Source organism: Pararge aegeria, chromosome 20 (genome assembly GCF_905163445.1).
Source record: "Pararge aegeria chromosome 20, ilParAegt1.1, whole genome shotgun sequence".
In the NCBI taxonomy this organism is placed as follows: Eukaryota; Metazoa; Arthropoda; class Insecta; order Lepidoptera; family Nymphalidae; genus Pararge; species Pararge aegeria.
In genome coordinates this window covers 3,178,500-3,201,101 of record NC_053199.1, presented here as the reverse complement: position 1 = coordinate 3,201,101, position 22,602 = coordinate 3,178,500, and the positions used below count along the sequence as shown (strand labels likewise).

At 36.8% G+C, this 22,602-nt stretch overlaps 1 protein-coding gene across 2 annotated transcripts in view; it reads left to right on the top strand.

The window, feature by feature from the left end:
* The window catches only part of LOC120632766 (organic cation transporter protein-like), a 46,942-nt gene that overhangs the window by 16,735 nt on the left and 7,605 nt on the right, over positions 1-22,602 (top strand). For both annotated transcript variants that reach the window (XM_039902762.1, XM_039902761.1), the window contains exons 2-4: positions 9,651-9,855; positions 17,872-18,127; positions 18,962-19,618. In XM_039902762.1, the coding sequence (XP_039758696.1) occupies positions 9,651-9,855; positions 17,872-18,127; positions 18,962-19,618 (1,118 nt within the window). The remainder of the gene's footprint in view (positions 1-9,650; positions 9,856-17,871; positions 18,128-18,961; positions 19,619-22,602) is intronic.

Sequence of the window (22,602 nt, the reverse complement as noted above, 5' to 3'; positions counted from 1 at the left end):
GCGTGGTGGACAACGGCCTACACCTTTCCCATTCTGAGAGAAGACCAGTGCCCTGTAGAAGGTTACACATACACCTATTTGAAGGAAGTTGGTTAAAACATAAAAAATGTCAAAGTTACGGAAGGCAACAATCGGCGTGATACACCCGTATTGGTGTAATCGAATTACATTCAGTCGATCAAAAGGTGACGTCAAATCGATTTGCATACGTATACCGATTCGACTGGGCTCAGATTTATAGCTTACAGTGACTTACGAACGCCTCGCACATATTTCATTGTGTAATTGGAATCGGTTTCCGAAAGAATTGACGAATTGATTTTCTACGAGTACAAAGTTCAGTGTTTTACTTACGGGTGTAATAATTCTTCGGGTATCGAAATGTTCTAAATTTGAATATGACAACTGTTTAGAAATTGAGGCAATTTTGATAAGTTGCCTGCATGAAGGTAGAACCCATTTCGATATAGGTTAAAGTTATTTACTGACATAAAATTATAAGTCTATTCGAATTATAATAAATTGTTAAGTACGTATTGTGCGTAAGTATTCCCTTATTTAATCTTAATGCTACATTCTTGTAAATAAATTATTATTATTGTTGTGACACATCACACCTTTGAAAAACATAGGATGGTCGTAAAATTACCCCCTTCAGTGGGTGATTAGAATCACTTAGAATAATAATCATTTGGTAGGCTCATATGATTATTATTATGAATGAGAAATTTCCGACAGTAAACGCTGTGCACCTAAATGCCACCCAGCGCCTCAGCTAACTGAACACAACTCAATGCTCGGCCAGCAAAAACGCCAGGATAACGCTTGTCATAAGTGGCACAATCTAGTAAAAGGTTGCAGCTCAGCATTATGCTACATTGCTTGATAAGCGAAGGTAACGCCACAGAATAATAATAATTATCCTATGTTTACATTAATAATAATAATCAGAAAAAAATAAAACAAAAGCTAAAAAAAATTGGTTGTCTGTAAAGTCGGCTTACTGACGATAGTTGAACGTGACAATGTCGTAAGAAAATACTGATGGAATGGTTGCATTTTTCAAAAGAAAATTTTAATTTTATTTGTTTTATAGATATAATCGTTGCTATAAACAATTGACACCATATTCACTTTTCACTGCACTTCATCCTTGCCGAAAACATGTAAATGTATTGTTGTATAGAAGCTGTCCACGCGGACGCATCGCTCACTCAAGTAGGAGAGAGACAGATGTCGAACGCGGAGGCCGACTGTGCCTCTTTGTCGCTCGTTCCGCACTCTCGCTTGCACTTCAAGCCTTGATTTGAACGCCTCCGAGCGAGGTAGCGCCGCATACGTCATGTTTTTTCGTGCGTGCAGCCGGCTCCATCGAATTATAAGACGTTGTCACGAAACTAAAAGGTCCATATACGACGTTTAACGGAATCACGAAACACTATTGAATAGTTCATAAGTATATTTCATAAGGAATCACTTTGTAAAAATTTTAAATCAAAATAATAAATTTATTTTTCAATTCAAAACATTCCAAGTGTTCATTATGGCAACCCTATTGAGATAAAAGACAGTAGTCACTTTATTTTACTTTTGCGTGTGATGCTAACATCACAATTATTTTATTTCAATAATAACTATCGCAATGGTTTACTCAAAACTAACTTAAGCTTAACTAACTTAAACTTAAGTAGCGTTTTGGTTTCACAGATCTCTAAAGTATACTCTGAATTATTATTTCGGTTTTCATTTACACGTATAAAGGTCTATGTAAATAAGTGATAGCTATTTTAAGTTAGAGTATTTTTCAGAGGCGAACTCAGCATTGGTATCTATTTCAAATAAAGTTTCCGTCTCTACGATCAACGTAACTCGATAACAATATCTTAACATCGAAATATGAGATAAAGGAAAATACGGGCATTTCAATCACCATGTCGATATAAACATTTGTGAAAATTTGATACGATGTGCAAACCCGACGGCGGTCTCCGATCGTGTATCGAATTATGATCGGTCCGTACGATAGGTGGCGTGGAATCGATTTGTTATACGTATAGCAATCGTACTGGCCTTAGTTTGTCGCATAGTATTGGAAGGACTTCTTATATGTAAAGGAATGCAAAATATCTACTATGTGAAATAATAACTAATAGTATGAATATGAAAGTTTGGTTTTTTATTTTGTTCGGCTCAAACGCTGCACCGATCTTTATGTTATTTGGCACAAACATAGCTCGGAGCCCGGAGACGGACATAAGATACTTTTCATCCCATGAAAGTTTCCCAGCCCGGAAACAGTTTCCTAGTGAAGCGAAAAATAAAAATTACACCTACCCCGCATAACAGCACAAATGATTTTGACAAAATTTTTGCACAAAGATAGCTCTCGTTCCGAAGACATACACGATTTAGTCGGGGACGATAAAAATGTTACCTAAGGATTTTTGGAAAACCGAAATATACGCTTACGTAGTCTGAGGCAACAGATAGTTTAAAATGCACTAACATACATACACTTTAGCATTAATTATTTATCTTGTGTACTTGTATGGCGCATCGCTCTGACGTGCTGGCCACAGGATACTCGAGATTAGCGAATTCTCTAGTGATTGAAATAAAATATACCAAGAATGCCTGGGGTAGCTGCCCATTTGTCCCCTTGTCGTTTGCGTTCTTAGATGGCGACGGGCTAACCCATAACCCCGTAACTCCAAATCAGTTCACACGCGACATCGTACCGGAACGCAAAATCACTTGGCGTGTTTTTGCCGATGTTAACAAACCACGAACAAAGGTTCCACTAGACCAGACCTGAGAAAATTCCAAAGATATATATATATATATAAAAATATACATTCCCAAATTGGTCCTCGCAGCTACCTACTATGCCCTCATAATTAGAAACCACAGCGTTCCCCGCTACACCAGGGAGGTTGCCAAAATTAAGTGTAATCGAACAAAATTACATCAAAAGAAAATATAAGCAAAAAGAAACCATGAAATAACACAATCTATCACTTCACGGAAATAACATTTGACGCAAATCTGAAACAGGATTTGCAAACTCAAACCTTGCCCCGTGATCCGAATTATGATCGGGCTGGGTGATAGGTGACGCCGAATCGATTTGTATCCGTTCACCAATCGTACTGGCCTTGAATTTATAGCCTGGCTGAATTTCGCACAATTGTGATTGGCCTATGAAATATGTCTGAAGTCACTGGATTAGATATATTGGCGTTTCTGACCAGCTTGTGATTGTAAGTGAAAATACTGACTTGGGATATTAAAGCGGTGATAGCCTAGTGGTTACTGTAGCAGAGGCTTGCTTGCGTGCGCTTTTAAGACAGACTGTTTTTTTTTTTTGTTACTATTTTGTATATTTAATATAAATACCTCATGTAAGTTTATTGTGTTAGTTTTTTTATTATTACTGTAATTAATTACTTTGTATATGTCGATGGTTCATAGTTACCAAATAAATAATAATAAGTGTAAGGAGAACCTCTGGATCGTTGTTTGCACCACCATTCAATCTTTTTAATTCATTTTATTTTTCGTCACCGCAATACCCGTTCTTGATGCCCGCGCTGGCTCAAACCCCCTTTTTCCGTTTTGTTTTTCAACTACCCAATTTTCATTTTTCTTCGAATTATAAAATAAACAAAGCTGGATTGCTTTTAATATTACGCAAAACAAAACGTAACATAATAATTACTTTTATTAATTTATGCAATCAAAAATATCACTTTATCCCAAAAATTCAATTTTCTCAGATAAGAACGTTTTTTTTTTTCGGATCATGTATCTCATTTCAACTGCTTGCGTGCTTAAAATCGAAACCTGACAAATCCAACCTAAGCCTACATCGGACTGCATGTTTAATACAGTCGTAATCCTGTGAGGAATTATAATCATTTACCTTCGTCAATATAATGAATAAATGGCCTCTAAGAAATTGGCAATCTTCACTCAAAGGTAATATGATATTATTTCCGAGGTTTTATTATAACCAACGATCTCCATTTATTAGCCAAAATATGATACAATTAATCAGAAACAAATCTATCAAACATATTAAATTGATTATTTGTCTGGTGGGAAGCTCCGGCCGTGGCTTGTTACCACTATTCCGATAAAGACGTACTGCCAAGCGAATAAGCAACTAGTTGATACCGTTTAAGCACTAAGAGAACCGTGGTGCATCCCACAGACGTGCATTTTTCCAGAAAAACACCAAATTCTCTTATTTTGAAATGCATACATTTAAACAATGTGCTATAACACATTTATTAGAGCAAAGTTACTATACAATTGATGAATTTCTCAATGACAAGGTAGCTTGGAAGCAGCAAGCTCCGCTCTCATCCCGATAGTAGCCTACTGCTACATAATGAATGAATTTTGAATTTTTAAATTTCGCATTTTGTATTTATATTTGAATTTGAAACGAACGTATATATTTTTGGATTTCGTACACATTACAACTGTCCTCGACGTTGAAATCGGAACCTGACAAAGCCCACCTAAGCCTAGATCTGTCCACGTGTCTAATACGACCGTAATCTTGCGAGGATTTATAATGATTTACCTTCGTCAATTTGATGAATAGTTTCTAAGAAATGGGCGATCTTCGCCCAAAGGTAGTTTGATATTATTCCCAGGGGCAATAATCCCACCTATCTCTATTTACATCGATTTCAACGGGTTTATTTGCCTTCGGGCAGTACCGGTTATTTGAATAAAGGCTGATTTTTCAATGGTTAAATACCAGTTTAAATGATTAACATACATTTCAATCGACATATCATCATATCGACCCATTACCGGCCCACTACAAGGCACTCGTCTCCTCCTACAATGAGAAGGGGTTAAGGCCGTAGTCCACCACTCTGGACTAGTGCGGATTGGTGGACTCCAGATACCTTTGAAAACATTTTGTAAAACTCTCAGGCATGCGCAGGTTTCCTCACGATGTTTTCTTCATCATTAAAGCCAGTGATATTTTAATTGCTTTAAACGCACATACCTTAGAAAAGTTACAGGTGCGTGAGATTCGAAATCGGCTGCCCGAAATTTAAATCGAAGTCCCTAACCGCTGGGCTGTCACCACTTCTCACGCTTTGGGTTTCACGCGTTTTGAATACGTTAAAAATATAGACCACCTCGCCCTAGATTGCTGCAGCTTCACTGCTAATTTTAAAATCGCGTGATTCTCGTTGGAGTTGGAGCTACTCGAAAGCGAACCATTTGCATGTTACAACGCATGCAAAGTATGCGTTCGTATTTGAAACTTTTTAATTTTATGAATTATTTATTTCATTTATACACTTTATATAATTTATACGGTCGATTGGAATAGTCGGCAGCGACCCTGCTTTCTGATTCCAAGGCTGTGGGTTCGATTCCAATTATTTGACATTCGTTTATTTAGTCTATGACACTTGTCAGTCAGACAACTTTACGTTTGTTTTGAAATCGTACGCAGTGATTTTTAATGTTTTCACGTATATATTTAAAACATAATAAAAATAATTGTTCACCACCGCAGCCGATCAGTGCACTATTTTAACGTCCGATAGGATTTAGCTACTCACAGAAACTCGCTAGTGAGATTTCGAGGTTAACATTGTGTCGTAATCATACCATTGTATTATAGAGATCATCAGGAACAAATCAACATGCGGTTCATTAATATACGTCACAGTTTTTGGTAGGCCTATTCCCCATACAAAAATGATTGTTTCCCCTCATAACATTTAGTAATAAAAAAATTGATTGCTTCTTTTGCGTAAAAATAAAAATGTCATCTTTAATGCTCAAGATAGTGGGTTTTAACAGTAAGATTGAATATATCTAATGACATTTACCTAAATATAAACGTATATATTTTTATATAATATAACGGTTTCCCTGAGCGATTTCGGCCATGGTGGTAAATCACCAGAGCGATTGTCCAACTACGCGGGAGATGTTATACTGAACGAGTTTATACGCAAACACACGTGTACCTTCTTTTCCCTCACTTTCATATCCCGAAGGGACGGCAGCTCCGACTCGACTAGAAAGAGATCAAGACTAAGACCAACATTTTAACGTAGTTGAATCACAGGCAATTTCCAAACTCAGAGCTAGAAAAAAGAATTCATTGACAGAAACACTTTGTTTACAAATAACAAACGGATTTTTTTCTCAAGAAGCTGATGATAATCCTAACCTTGAAATAATTTTGTTAGCACTTCCAAATTATCCTTCGGTAATCTTGACATATCAAAAATCCGCGCCTGTGGAGTTCCAACAGTTCTATTACGACCTTTTGTCACTCCGTCTTTCGATATTTCTGTCAGCGGGAAGTATCTAATAAACCGTAAAGTTAAAGTTCCAACAGTGTGTGAACTTACTTAGTAATGATATAAAAAAGAAAAGAAATAAAGGCTCTGTGGTTTAGAAATTTAATTATTGTGTAGTAGTATATACGAAAGCCTCACAAGTCCAACTCGCCATTGATTTTACTTTTGTCCTACCCGCTGAACAACTTGACATAAACATTTATAAAAATCATCACACTAAATAAACACCTTCGTCCCATATTTAAACCTTAAAACCTTCACCTGAGCCTTGTTAAGCACGGGGAAAACGCTAGCAACACTTTAGTTAATGTTAAGTTGAATCTCTGCAAAGCCTCGTACAAGTAATACAATTAATATCGGTCTCGCGAAGCTTATGATTGATAGTGCCGGTATTAGAACAGATGTGAGTGATGGCGTCAGTAATCTGTTGGTGTCAAACGCGGTTACTTAGTCGCCGGAGTGATTGAATTACTTATGATGCGAAGACGTTAGTTTTCTGAGCTTACTACAACTTTATAATGTTAACGGATCTATTCTGAGATTTTCTGACTACCTTGTTGATCTAGTGGTGAGGATGCAGATCACGAGGTCTTTGTTTCAACTTTCAATCCCCGGGTCAATAAGTATTCCAAAATTAATTATGTCTATTATGTACATCACTTTAATTATGTATATATTTTTTTGTCATATTTAAATAAACTTTATTTAACTAGATAATAAAATTTTCAATGTATTGAATACCTTTCTACTATTGTAGAAGCTCAATTCTTGAGAACGACTTCAAACAATTAAACATTACTGCATAACCAAGCAACAAGATAGACCGGTAGAGTTTATTAAGAAAGATTAACCAAAAACAGTGGCGTGCAATACAAAACATGTACAAAAGCACTGCATACCCAAATTTAATATAACTCGTAATGGAGGGAAACTCCCTGCTACCTGCTTTATGCACACCCTGTGCACGCCACTGACCAAAAAATACCTACTTGTTCATGGACAAAATCGCCATGAACAACTAGAAAATACACCAATGCCGTAACGCCAAACGGTTGTAAACAACAAAATTTCACCACGCTATAAATTTCAGCCGGGCTAAACTAATATGTACGTATGCAAATCGATTCAGATTTCAGAGTCACCCATCGGCTGTCCAATCGGTATTCGATACACGGGCATAAGACCCGGTTAGGATTGCGGACTCGATTGAAATTTTTGCATGACCCGAGCAGTAATTGAAATGTGGGACCATTTATATTTTCACCGACTGCCTTAAAAGGCGAAATTCTCGGTTCTACGTCAGTAGTTCCGAGTGTATTTTTTTTGTTTTTTCTAGGATATCGTGATCGGATTTTGGCTCTTCTTAGAACAAGGCGCGTTTTGAACCCTCGTAGCTAAGGTTAGGTTTAAGTCGAACGAAGTTATCACAATCCCCTTACAATTATGTAAACATAATATATGTATGAACGCTTCATAAGTGCCTGTGATAGGCCTACATGAATAAAGAAATTTTGAATTTTAATTTTGAATTTGGAATCAAGGTCCGTTTAATAACACTTCGAAACGATTCTTTCAAATTTATTCAAATCTACAACGAAATAAAAAACTATAACCTTCCAAAGCGTATTTCGATGCTAAAGGCACCACTACCGATAACTTTTTTCACTGAATATGATGATGGCTCGCAATATTCTATGGTGTAGTATGCGGTGGACCATGTTACGTTGAAAACCATCGCCTGAGCACAAAGCAAAACATCGTAGGCAGTGGCATGCATCTCTAGAGGGTAGCGTTAGGCATAGACCGCATTTAGGTATATAGTGGAAACTTTAACCAGCTAAAGTGTCCAAGTGTGTAAGATTAAAAAGAAAAGTGCTGAAAACCTTTGTGTGGCTGAGTACTTTTACAACATGATACCGAAGGTAATATTATATTTACCTTCACATAAGTTTAAAGAATGTATGAGAACACATTTAATACATCAAGGTTACTTTACTATTGATGAATTTCTTAATTAAAAGGTGGCCAGGCCTTGAAGCAAGCAGGTCCGCTTTCATCTCACACAAGATAGAATAATGATTGTTAAATTGTAAAATAATGTTAGAAAAGAGCAACTGCTGAGTTTCTTGCCAACTACTTACTCGGTAGAATTTGCCTTCCGAACTTGTGGTAGAGTCATTACAAACATTCATACTTGACGTTTCAAAAGTGCTTAAATAAGGCCTACTTTAAATAAATGAATTATGAAAATTAAGCTTAATTTGCTATACTCCGCGAAAAGCAGGAGAATCTGTGTGGTGTAATTTATAATTGCTTCAATCCTTATACTCCACACCAAACAGATCTTTGGCAATGTTCCCTCTGTGCACGTGCATCCTCAGGAGATGTCGACTTTACAATGAATAATTGTTAAGAACAATTTTCATAATATATCATGGATTTCCGCAAAGTAACGCCTGTTTCTATCCAAGTGAATTTTGAATTTTAAAGCTTACATAATACAAAAACCTGCCTTATTTATATTTCGTCCAATAATTATTCACGCTTTTGTATTTAAATTGTCTCCCACAGTAATCTAAACGCTTCGTATTCCATTACTCGAAGTGGTTCTGATTAAAAAGGAAAAACTTAAGCATCCGTCTTGGACATTGCCAGAGCAATTAGTTCTTTGTCCAGCGATAATTGCTACTTTCGCAACTCTTTGCTGGTAATAAGACAACCGTGGCTGTTATACCATGAACTTTAAACTATAAAAAAAAAATTGACAAAAAAGAACCGACTTTGTTATACAACTAAAAAGCAAGAAGTACTTTTTTTCTAAAACATTTTTAAGTGGATTAATATAGATTTTTACTTACCATCCAGACTAAAGACAAACACAAATAAAGAAGCAATTTTATTCTGTTCCTTACTATGAACTGATCCATGTTTCTTGCGATAAATGGGGAACCCCCGTCAAGAACGGAAGAAGGTCAGACCATGGGACAAAATCGCATTTAACTGATACATGATAGAAATAAATATGGCGGCCGCGTTTGACGATAATATCCGATTAATACCGAACGGATCCGAAAGACTGGCATGGACCCTTTACCTGCCCTGCGTATTTCTATCCTCATGCGAGCCGCCCGTATACTATTTCAAACTATAAATTATATAAAGCTGAAGAGTTTGTTTGTTTGTCCCTAGAGTTCTTAAGAGCCAGCGCCTTTCTTACGTGACGATTTTTTACAAGTTATATCCTCGCAAGCCGCGTTAAGGAACTTCTTTCCAAATACAATGATTTTCTCTCTCTTTCAGATGCAACATCCCTGAGTGCGAGGGATATAACAACAACACCTGGCTTGAACATGCAATACCTGCTAAAGACGGGGTGCTGTCGAAATGTCAACGTTATCAGTCCAACAATAACAGTGGAACCTGCAGTATACAAGACTTTAATACTTCAATCGTGAAGGACTGTGAAAGTTTTGTATATAGTGATGAAGATTCCGCCGTTAAAGATGTAAGTTAACTCTCCTAGATCTATTAAAGCCGGGCGAGGGCGAGGCAGACCTTCCAAGCATAGACCTACCACGGTGCCACAATGCCGGTTGGTGGGCTTTAACGATTATTGTAACATATTATCAAAATTCAAAATTTCAAAATTCAAAATTCATTTATTTCAAGTAGGCCTAATATAAGCACTTTTGAAACGTCAAGTCTGTCTGTTTGTAGTGATTCTACCACCAGTTCGGAAGGCAGATTCTACCGAGAAGAAGCCGTCAAGAAACTCAGCAGTTGCTCTTTTCCAACATCAACAATTTACATTTTGCATTTTAACATTCATTTTTCTATCTTGTGAGAGCTGAAAGCGGAGCCGGATGCTTCCAAGCAACCTTGTCATTAAAAAATTCATCAATTGTATAGTAACCTCGCTGTAATAAATGTGTTTTAACAAATTCTTTAAACTTGTGCATTGGCAGGTCCAAAATTACCTTAGGAATCATATTATAAAAGCGTACACTCTATCCCACAAATGATCCCTGTAACTTACGCAGACGATATGCAGATGACACTAATTTATGACCAATTCTTGTGAGTCGACTGTTTATGTCCACTTTTTGTTATCGCAGGATAATAACTGGGGCCGTTGCTCTCCACTTGCACAGCACTTAAGTGGAAACCGCCAACTTCCTTACTCTAGAGTGGTACTGAGAATCCTATAACAGAAATTACCTAAGCTAACCCGATCTGGAAAATGAACCCAGTACCTCGCGTTCCATATCATGCAAACCACTGAACGAACGAGGCACTTTTGATGGGTACTTACTTACCGCCTTATGTATTCTGCTTCTGTCTTTGTTTTTGTATTCCTCTTTTGTTTATATAGAAAATAAAATATAGAGTATGGAGGGTAGAGGTAAGGAGAGTCATCTGTGTATATGAAAAAGTGTCGTCAAAATGTATTAAATTAGGATGGCGCTACATTTGCATCAGGGTAACTCTTAAAAGAAGCGCCAAATATAAATCTTGTTAGAGTAGGCTTGAAAAATAAACAAGGAAGTAAGTTACCACAATTTACCACAATATTTTGTACAACGTAAGTTGTTGAAATTCTCAATAATTAACTACTTTAGTCGATAATGACATTAAATTTTTTAACTCGGCATACTTCAATTCATCTACGATTGCTACATTCATACCATACCCTGTGCATCCACCAGCGCCATTGTGGAGGATTTTTGAACTGTTATTTAGCGCATACACTGGACACTTTTTCAACTTTTCTCCCATATAAGATGACTCTCCTTACCTCTACCCTCCATAATATAGAGAAAAGCACATGATGGATACAACTAAGAGGGTGGGGAAATATGAACTTGTAATAAAATCTCTTTGGCTATACTATACCTATATATATATAGTATCTGGCTAGTTTTAGTAACATTAAAAGTTTAAATTTTAAAGAAGATAATTCCAAATTCAAATAAGAAAAATGTGTGATTATTATTTGTTTTTCGTACTGTGAAGATGAGTCAATCTAATGAAGAAATTCGATACATTTTAAAATTTTACAACAAAAAAGGTAAAAATGCAACGCAAGCCTATTTTCTCGTCTTACTTCTATGAGATAAGACGCAGAGGGAGTAACACTTCTTCTACTACTTCTTATTTTGGAAATCTACCTATAAAGGTGTGAAGAGGGGTTTGAGAGTTCGTGAGTCATATTATGTATTTAATTAAAATAGAAGTTTTGTACATACTACTAATAAACTGTACTCGGGCGAAGTCGCACGCAACCTGTAGTAATTAGTATACTATTTAAATGAATGAAAATACTTTTACAGGACGCCACATAAAGTACATAAAACAGAAAAGCTATCATGACTTATCACTAAATAGGAAACTCTATCAGGCAATCAATGGCGTATAAAAACATTACTAAAGAAAATAATATTTCATTACTAATATAAATATATTTATGTATTTTAATTATTATTATTTATTCACTATGGGCAACAACAGGTTTACAAAAATATAGAATATATACATGAGAAATTATACAAAGCAGTAAAATAACAAAAATGTTCAATTTCATAAATGTCAGAGGTTATTCCGCAAAGTGATTCTAATGGCTCGTTTACACAGTGCGTGCTGCTGCCTGGCCAGTAGACAGCTACTCGGTTTGTCTACTCGTACGCCAGTAGCTCGGCTCGCCTTTGCTGTCTACACCACACCTAGCTACTGCTCAGTCCGAGTCGTGTCGCGATGTCGAGTGAACTTATTTGTCAGAAGACCATCTATCCGTACCCATTTCGAACTCGATTTAGTACATAGGCGTAGCACACAAAAAACACGGCTTCCACTCACAACTGTCCGGCTGGCACTGGCGAGCTACTGCCGAACGCGTCCAAACGATGCGAGCGACGCACGAGCCGCTGTCATGAGCGTGTTGCTGCCGGGCGAGCAGGCGAGTGAAAACAAAAAATGTTGAAGTAACTCGGATGCGAGCTACTGACCAACTCGCACGTACGAGTTACTCGTAAGTTACGTCCAAACAGTGCGAGTAACTGCAGTGCAGCTACTCGGAAGGCTTACTCGTACGCTAGCTCGCACTGTGTAAACCAGCCATTACTGGTGAATATTAGAAGCAAGTTCCGCCAAATGTCAATCTCCAGGAATTTAAATATGTATATATAATCAACTCTTATAACTTATTAATATTATCAACTCTACTAAAGTAATTACATATCATATTGTTTATACCTTTACGACATAATATGACTCTGCGATATCTCTTTGTAAATACGTGACTCTAACTCTGTTGGATAAGATTATCAGTTTAACCGTCTATTTGTTTTGCCATTGGTCTTTAACCTAAGATGCAGCCACAGATAAGGTTTTTTATATAATGATGGACTAATCAGATGAACCACTTGTTGGTAAGTGAAAAACTTTCGGCTATGAACAGAGCTACACTTGCAAGAACAAGGGCATGCAAAGAACTTGTCCTACAAATTTCCGTCCTGTGTCCGTCAACCTGAAGTCTTGGTTTTAAGCCTTATGTGCCAACTGCAACCATGCCCTTCAGAACACATCAAAGCAATGCTGCTTAGCCGCACTGTTAATGACGTTTGCTACATGCTACGTTTGTCAAACGTAACATAAACCTACACAAAGAACGAGCCAACACACCTACACCATACCTATAATACAGATAAGCCTAATTTCTATGTACAATTTAACTAGCCACACTGTACGTAAATTTTTAAGTTCGGTGATGCTGCTTGCACCATTGTCCAACCCGTGAACATCCTATCCCTATCCCTACTTCCCTACTAATATTTTAAATGTCAATGTAAGTTTGTTTTTTACGCTCTCACGCAAAAACTACTTAATCGATCCTCATGAAACTTTGAACACATATTCTTGGAAGTGTTAGAAGTAATATAGGATACTTTTTACCTTGATATTACGCTCGGTTCCTTTGGGAGAGGGGATGAAAATGTTTGACGATTTTGCACCATAACTCCGACAAATTATAACCGATTTAAATAAATATTTTTGTTTAGTACAACAATAATTATTTAAATCGGTTATAATATGTGTTTAATTTTGTCCAAACTTTGTGTAGATCTGAATGTGGTTGGAGATAAAGGACAGAACTCCTCAGCGGACAGCAGCAAACCCCTCATTTAAGGCTTAGCGATACTGAATACTTTAAATTTTCTTCAACTAAATTGAATGTCTCATCAAAACACAAAATCAAACGCAGATGAAGTCGCGGGCAACAGCTAGCATATATATGCTCGTATAACCTCTGTGTAGGGAATACTAAAACAAAAAAAGTTCTAAACTAGAAAACAAGTGGTACAGTAGTATAGAAAATCAAGCTTTTGCATACAATAGATTTTTTAATTATGTACAAGTATTTTAAAAAATTAAGCTTTTTGTATTACGAACGTTTGTTTGGAATCGGGGAAAAAGAATAAACAGCTATAGTTGGCCAGTTACTTTTATAAAAAAAATGCCTTTAATATATCAAAAGATAAGAACATCCGCGTAGCAAAAAGTATTATCGGTCATATGAGTAACCGCTCTGGCCCACCGTAGTTATTCTCATAAATCACCCACTAGACTAAGAGACTCCCGTCACAAATACATAAGAGGTATTTGACATATATTATATATATCACCGAAAAATTACAGATTATTGTGATTGAAATAAAATGTAGATTAATATGATTGACATTGGATATAACTTACATCTATCATTTTGCATAGGCAACCAAATGTTGCTATTTGACCAGATTTGAGTTGATAGATATGCACAATTGCAACGTCGCTCGTGTGATTTAGAGTACCGAAAACTGTAACGTCAAGGTTTGACTCCAAACGAATTAATTATTTGAGAGATAAATTTAAAGATTTCACAAAAACGAGACTATAGTCAGTAAATAAAAGTAAAAATTTAATGTATGTTCTTAAATAATTTCTAAATTTAAGAAAAAATGTGACTGTAATAATTTAAACATAAGAAGTAAATTTACTGTGTAATATACTAGGTTATATAAAATGTATAATTGGTTTGAAGGAAATTGCATACAATTCTACAATAAACCATGCATTGACATCTTGGAGATGTCTCTTAAAAAGTTCAAAGTTTGTATTAAACGTAAGCTTATAGAAAAGTCAAAAACTAAACTATACCTTTCTGGCGCTAGATTATATGCACTCGACCGTGGTCTTGAAATTTTTTTGCTACTTAGACTTTTGGAAAGCTTTCGGACGACGTCTCTCACACTACACATATATCAAACGCGTGCTAGTCGCGTGTTTTGGACGCATGGTGAAGGCGTGGTGATAACTTATCTCAAGTCTGAACACAAAAATAGGTCAATTTGACCCAGTCTCGACTCTCGACTGAAGCAAACAATTTTTACAAAATCTATTTGCGGCGTGATTGTTATCTGTACTCTAAAGATATAGTATAATAAATATGTGTACAAGCGACTCGTTGCATAATTGTTAAGGAACCATTTGTTATAGATGTCCTAAGAAAGTATTCACTTATATGAAAACACCAAAATTTTTTTTGGTAAACTGCGTCAGGTCTTCGATTCGCCGATACCCCAATGCCTCAAGACGAAAGTCTTTAACGAGTGTGTCCTGCCTGTAATGACATATGGAGCCGAGACGTGGACACTGACAGTCGACCTGATCCACAAAAGTCGCGCAACGCGCTATGGAGCGAGCTATGTTGGGAGTCTCTCTTTAGGATAGAATTCGCAACGAAGAAATCCGTAGAAGACCCAAGGCCACCGACATAGCTGAAAGGATAAGAAAGTTGAAGTGGCAGTAGGCGGGTCATGTCTGTCGTAGGACCGATGGCCGTTGGGGCAGACGTGTTCTAAAGTGGAGACTGCGAATCGGTTATACTATTGGTCTTAGCGTAATGATATGTTGCCTATAGCCTTCCTCGATAAATGGGCTATCGAACACTGAAAGAATTTTTCAAATTGGACCAAGTAAACAAACAAATCAGCTTTATATACTAGGATATGATGAAGGTAGTATGGTACCATTGAAAAAAAGCCATCATCTCGACGTCATGAAGATGATATTAATTTATATTTACACGAGCGTATATTAAAATATGTTTACCGACCTCCTGATTGATGGGTTCAATTCCCAGAGGCCCAATTTGAGAATTTTTATTTTCAGAATTTTCTTTGGTCCATACCGACAAAGACGTGCTGCGAGCCGATTTAGCGTTTTGTTACGATGCCGCTTCGAAACCAATTTGGAGTATGGATTTATTATAACTGCGCTACCCATCAAATGTAGCTCCTAATATTACTGCATCACCAGGAAGCGGTTATATCGCAGTCGGTAGGACTTCGACTTCACTTTCATAAGTTATTCACGTTTAAAGCAAATAAATTATCACTTGTTTCAATGGTGAAGAAAAACGCGGAGGAAACCTACATGCCTGAGAGTTCTGCATAATGTTCTTAAAGGTGTGTGCAGTCCACCAATCCGCAATAGGCCAGCTTGGTGGGCTAGGGCCTCAAACCCTGTAGTGGGCCGGTAATGGGTTGATATGACGATGATGATCCACCAAGTGAGATTGCAGTCAAGTGCTATCCTGTAGTGAAAATTGACCAAATACGGACCAAATCCCGAGCAATACTCTTTTTGTATATTGATGCTACTTTATACAACTTCGATGGTTCCCAATTTCCCCATCCTTTTAATGTGCACATTTAAATTGAATGATATACGTTTTGTATTACCAATGCATTACGATCATTATAAAACGAAATTATATGAGAGATTATCTCATAGTGAAATACTTCCCCGATAGTTTTTTATTTCACTAAAGTCGGCCCTTTTTTTTTGGCGTGGTGGAAAAGCTTTATTGCTACCTCCGACCCTTGGGCAGGACGGAGGTTCTGTGGGAATCCCCCCTCTAAAGGGGGGATACCAAAACTAAATTAATTTTCTTGTTTCTTCTATTCTAAATACCAGCACGGCATGTCCCTCTTGTTGGTTTTCCCGCGAAGTGTTCATGCAATGTAAGATGGTAACGGGCTAACCGGTTAGGGGTATAGCAGTTATATTATACCCATACATGACAAGACGCTTAGCGGCTAACGTCTTTGTCGCGTGGTAACTATCCACTGACAAAGCTTCTCAACAGACCAGACCAGAAAACATTCGGGAATCGAACCCGGACCTCCCATTTAAAATCACTGCGCCCAGTGCGCCACGAAGGTCGTCGAATATCAGATGTCAGCATATCCATCCATTGCTGGTCCACTACAGGGCACGGGTCCTCCCACAATGAGAAGAGGTTAAAGCCGCAGTCCGCCACGCTTCCACAGTGCGGATTGGTGGGCCATATCAAACCTCAACGATGTTAATTTGAATAGATGTATCTTAGACCCGAAGTTTTATACAAAGAAATTTACTAAAGGAATGCTTAATCGTTCTTTTATCGTTTGTTAACTGTATAAATAAATATAACTGTATAATTAAATAATGTTGAAAAAGAGCAATCTGCCGAGTTTCTTGCCCGCTCTTCTCGGTGGGATCTGCCTTCCAAACCGGTGCGGCGGTAAGTCACTACAAACAGACTGACTTGACTTTTCAAAAGTGCTTACATGCGTCCGAAACCTACTATTGTTGACCCAAGAAAATTCTACAATTACACATTCCTCGACACCCTTTTCTTATAATAGCACAGTGGCCTTATTATAACCTTGAGTTAACGTAAGATCAGAATACAGTTGTCAACACCCCTCATCTTCCCGCGGGTGTCGTACGAGGAGACTAATGGAATATAACTTGACGGCCGATTGGCGCAGTGTGCAGCGACCCTGCTTTCTGAGTCCAAGGCCGTGGGTTCGATTTCCACAACTGGACAATATTTGTGTGTTGAACATGAATGTTTAGTGTCTGGGTGTTTATCTATATATAAAAAATAATTATCAGTTATACCCATAACACAAGCTACGCTTACTTTGGGACTAGATGGCTATGTGTGTATTGTCGTAGTATATTCATTTATTGTTTTATTTATAACGGAGAGCAGGCAGAGCCCAGCGTGGTGATTATGGGCAAATCCTCCAGTTGCCGTTAGTCCAGCAGTGGACTGTAATGGGCTGTTACGCTAAAAATAACTTTTATACCGCCCTAAATATTTAGATTTAAGGCGAAATTAAACTTAGAGTAGTATTTTTAATTTTTTTTTTTTTAATTTTAATCATTATTTTCATTTCTTTAATATTAATTCTTTTATTCTTACTATTTTAGCTTTTAACTAAATTTAATTATTTTTAACCGGACTTACTATTATACAATGTTGTGTATACCTGTAAGTGATAACAGTACTCGGACAATAAACTACGAGTATAATCTAAAATGATTAATGATAATACAGTGTATCGTTGAAGTAAATAAATAAATCAATAGATTTCCTTTTCTTTAACGCTTGTGTTGAACGTTTGTCATTAATACTTCCTCCTTGTTCTAGTTCGATCTCGGCTGTCAACATATGAAAAGAACACTAATCGGTTCCGCACACAACGCGGGTCTCTTCCTATCACTGCCTCTAACCGGTATCATATCAGACCGATATGGTAGAAAGCTGGCACTGGCTCTAGCGTCTCTCATGAACGGTGTCTTTGGATTCCTAAGATCCTTTTCATCGGGGTATATAATGATGCTGATTTTCGAATTCTTGGAAGCTGGTTTAGGTGCTGGGGCGTACAGTACCGCTTTTGTTATAGGTAAGTCTGTTATTCCACTACAAGTTAGCCCTTGATTGGAATCTCAGCTGGTGGTAAGCAAAGATACAGTCTAAGATGGTAGCGGGCTAACTTGTTAGAGAGTATATACCCCTAAACGGTTTATACGCGACATCGCAAACACTAATAAACTTAGAGGCACGTCTTTGTCGGTAGGGTGGTAACTAGCCACGGCCAAAGACTCCCACCAGACAAAGTTGAACCGGGTTCTGTACCAGAATACTAATAATGGAACACCCTGTACGTCACAGTGGTTTATGCCACTAACTAGTACTAAAGCTATCGGGAAAATGAAATCTGAAATAATTTTCTAAAATACTTTTTAGGTATAAAATAATAGCCAACATATTCAAAAAAAAAAGAAATGAAAAAAGTTATTATAAAAAATAATGTTTAAGGACGATAGTAAAATAATGGTTTAAGGACTTTCAATATATTGAAGTTAAAAAAGTTGAAGTTGAAGTTTGAAAATGAACTTGACTAGTAGAATAATGCATTATTCTACTAGTCAAGTTCTACTAATATTGTAGGAGTCTTGAGAAAAATTAATTAAATTCGCCATTTTGTGGTGGCGGCCATCTTAAATTTGAAATTTGACGTACTGTATACTATTCTAGTAGTCAAATTCTAGGTCATCTTCAACTAAAAATATAAAAATATATTTACCAAACATAGCTAAGAACACCTCGACTAATTCTACTTTAAAAAAAAACAAAATCAAAATCGGTTCATCCGTTCAGGAAATACGATGCGACAGTCAGACACCCCGTCATTTTGCATCGGGGCATAATGAATTCATAAAGTTATTCTTTACAGCCATGGAGCTAGTAGGACCCAAAGGAAGGGTCTTAGGAAACACTCTCCTAAACGGTGTTTACGTGATAGGACTGATGTCTTTAGCCGCCCTGTCATGGTGGCTGCAAAGCTGGAGAAACCTCCTCAGACTCATTTACATCCCAGCCATGTTTGTGGTGTCATACTACTGGATTCTTAATGAAAGTGTCCGATGGCTGATCAGCAAAGGAAGGAATACTGAAGCTGCAGCAATTCTGAAAAGGGCAGCAAAAATGAACCGCGTCGAGCTATCTGACGAAGTTCTAGCACCGTTATATGAACTAGAAAAGTTGAATACAGACGAGAAAAGCAAAGATTCATCAAACGTTAATCATAAGCTAGAAGGAAATATGCAATCGAATTTGATGAAAGTGATCAAATCTAGTATAATAAGGAAACGTGTTGTTATATGCTCGTTTTTGTGGATAACATGTACTTTCGTTTATTACGGATTATCTATAAACTCAGTGTCTTTAGCTGGTAATAAGTATGTGAACTTTATGCTGGTGTCATTTGTGGAGATCCCAGCGAACTTTGTGTGTTTATTGGTGCTGGACAGGTTCGGTAGGAAGAAAGTGTTGATTGTGACTTATGTGCTGAGTGCGTGTTTGTGTATAGGTTTATCTTTTCTGCCAAAAGGTCAGTATCATACTTATATTATTTATTATACAAATCACTTGCGTGTCCGTCGAGAACGTCTCCTTCGGAAAGGAAAACCGCCTCTTACAATTCACGGTCAAGCTTTTGTTCGCCTTCATCAACTTTTCTTTCTAAATCCTTTTTTTTCAAGCTATACAAATCTGGAATTCACTTCCTGATAATATTAGAGTGCTGAAGAGTATATCTTACAGAGTACAATCAAAATTAGGGTAAAAGAATTTTTGTTTGGTGAGTTGTCGTGGTTATGGAAATTATAAACAAAAAGACACTTAATATAACACAGGTACAATGGGCGGCCTTATCGCTAAAAAGCGATGTCTGCCAGCATGTGATAGGGGTCATAGCAAGATGTCTATTTATTTTTTAATTTAGTTTTTACTTTGATGCTTATTTTTGATGTTTATACATATATTTATTTATATTTGGTGGTTGCTGCTGCTACCAGTGCCGAGCAGGCCAAGAGGCGTAAATATGAAAACCTGGAGCAGCTTATTCCGGCAAGAGCTCTTTTCAAAGAATTATCGAAAAGGGTTATCGAGTCTACCGGTGATCCTAGAGCGGGCAGTTACCTTGGCCAACGAATTAGTTTGGCCATCCAAAGGGGCAATGCTGCCAGCATCTAAGGAACTGTACCTCGCTGCGGTGGTTTCGAGGACGTTTTAGATTTTATTTACTTTTAAATAGTTTATTTTAGGTTATAATTATAAAACAATTATTTTAACGAATAAATAAATAGTTTATTTATTTATATATATATAATTAATATTACATATATATATATATATATATATATTAATATTATATATTTTATCATACAAAATTTATATTTCTTATGCATCATTCTTATTTATTATTATTACTTTTTGCCTACAACAAGTTCTTAGAATTAAACAAGTATGAGTACAAGAAGGTGGATTTAAAAGCCTAGAACGCATATCTTCATTTGAACTATTACACATAGTACAAAAACATAAACAAGCAACGAAAGTTGCACGCGAATCTTCTAGATTAACATTTGGCATTATGACGTATAGGGGTGAGGGAGCATAACAGAACGACACAGTGTGTTGTATAAGCCTAACGCGAAATAGTCGCGCGAACAAGGCTAAGCAATACATCTTTACTTCTATTATAAAGCTGAAGAGTTTGTTTGTTTGGTTGAACGAGGAAATCTCAGGAATTACTGGTTCGAAATAGAAGAACCGTTTTGTGTTAATATAACGTTATTACCAATAGAAGCGAATCATCAATGAAAATTGTTGCAAAAACAGGAAATAATATTCCTTTTGATAGTTTTTGTTGCGGGCCTTGAATATGCGGTCAAAGTTAAATGTCGGAATTATTCCCCTTTAAACGTTCTTTAAAATAAGTCTTGGAAAGCAAGCAAGCAAAGCAAGCAAGCAAGCAAGTCGCGGGAGAAAATTCCTTTTAAAACTTTTCGTTGCTTGCGATGAGTAAACCTTTGAAGATACGCTAAAAATAATAAATGACGGAATTATTCCCCTTTTAAACTTTTTTAGAAAAGTAATGGACAGAATTAATTAAAAAGAAGTCGCGGGCATCGCTAGTTATAACTTCCTTACTATGTTAAGCAGCATACCTACTAAATCGTGAAATTCATTAAAATCATTTAAAGCATCAAATTGCTATACCTACCATAGTTCATAATAAGTCTCTCTACTTCTGTATCAGATTTGTAGCTTTATTAATCTCAAAAGCGAAATGTTTTCGTCGGGATTAAAGGTAAACAAATTATATCGAGATAATATATAATATCAAATAACAAAATCCCTTCCCAAATATACTCTCAAAGATAATAAAATCGTATTACCAGTCGTCAAAGACGCGAATATCTTTCCCAATCTCAGTCGAGCACGATTTGACGCGAACAAAAGCCAATTTGATAATCCAGAAAACTGTTTACGTTAAGGAGAATTTGTCTCAATACTCAAATCATTTCGAAAAGTGTACTTACAGTTTACTCAAGTGTGTTATCAGGAAACTCAAAGCTTTGAATATACATTTTTTCCTATAAATACAAAGAACCAAAAGTGTTCACAATAATATGTAATAAACCACTGCGCCAGTCGGCCGTCAAAATCTAACCGAACTATTTGGCTAACCCACACTATATTATATAAGCGAATGTTTTTTTATTGCGTATGTTTGGCCCAAAAGTAGTTTTTAGTAATGGTACAACTTTTCGTAACAGAGCACGTAGTACAACGGAAGTAGTACCGCCTACATTCTCATTTCTGCCGCTAAGCAGCATTGTTGCCACGCTGTGTTCCCAGGTGTGTGCTGGTGTCAATATAGGCACATGACGCGAACCTCCTACGCCTCTAGTTGATGAAACACGTTACTTTGTAGGACGTTTTCCTTGCAAAGTGTTCCTTGCAAAGTGCTCGGTTTATAGGCGATGATTTTCCTTTTACCATCAGGAGGGCAAAGTCAAAGTCAAAAATATCTTTATTCAAGTAGGCCCATAGGTGGCACTTTTGATGCGTACATTAGAATTACACGGTAGTGAGATGATGGCGATAACAGCATTCGTAAACTTAAAACTAAAGCAACTTGGGTTCCAAACGCGTCCTGGTCTAAGAAGAAGCCCACAACAAACTTAGCCGGGTGTTTTTTTTTGTTATCACCATCTCACAATGTCATTTAAAATTATTGGGCCATCTGATCAGTCCGTCAATTATATATAACTATAAAGAAAGTCAGAAATCTTGTTGAAATATGACACCATATAGCGGCACCCTGTAGATAGACTATCCCTACTAATATTATAAATGTCAATGTAAGTTTGTTTGTTACGCTTTCACGCAAAAACTACTTAACCGATCCTCATGAAACTTTGTACACATTTTCTTAAAGTAAGTAAAGTAATATAGGATACTTTTATCCCGACATTAAGCCCGGTTCCTTTGGGAGAGGGGATGAAAGTGTTTGATGATTTTACA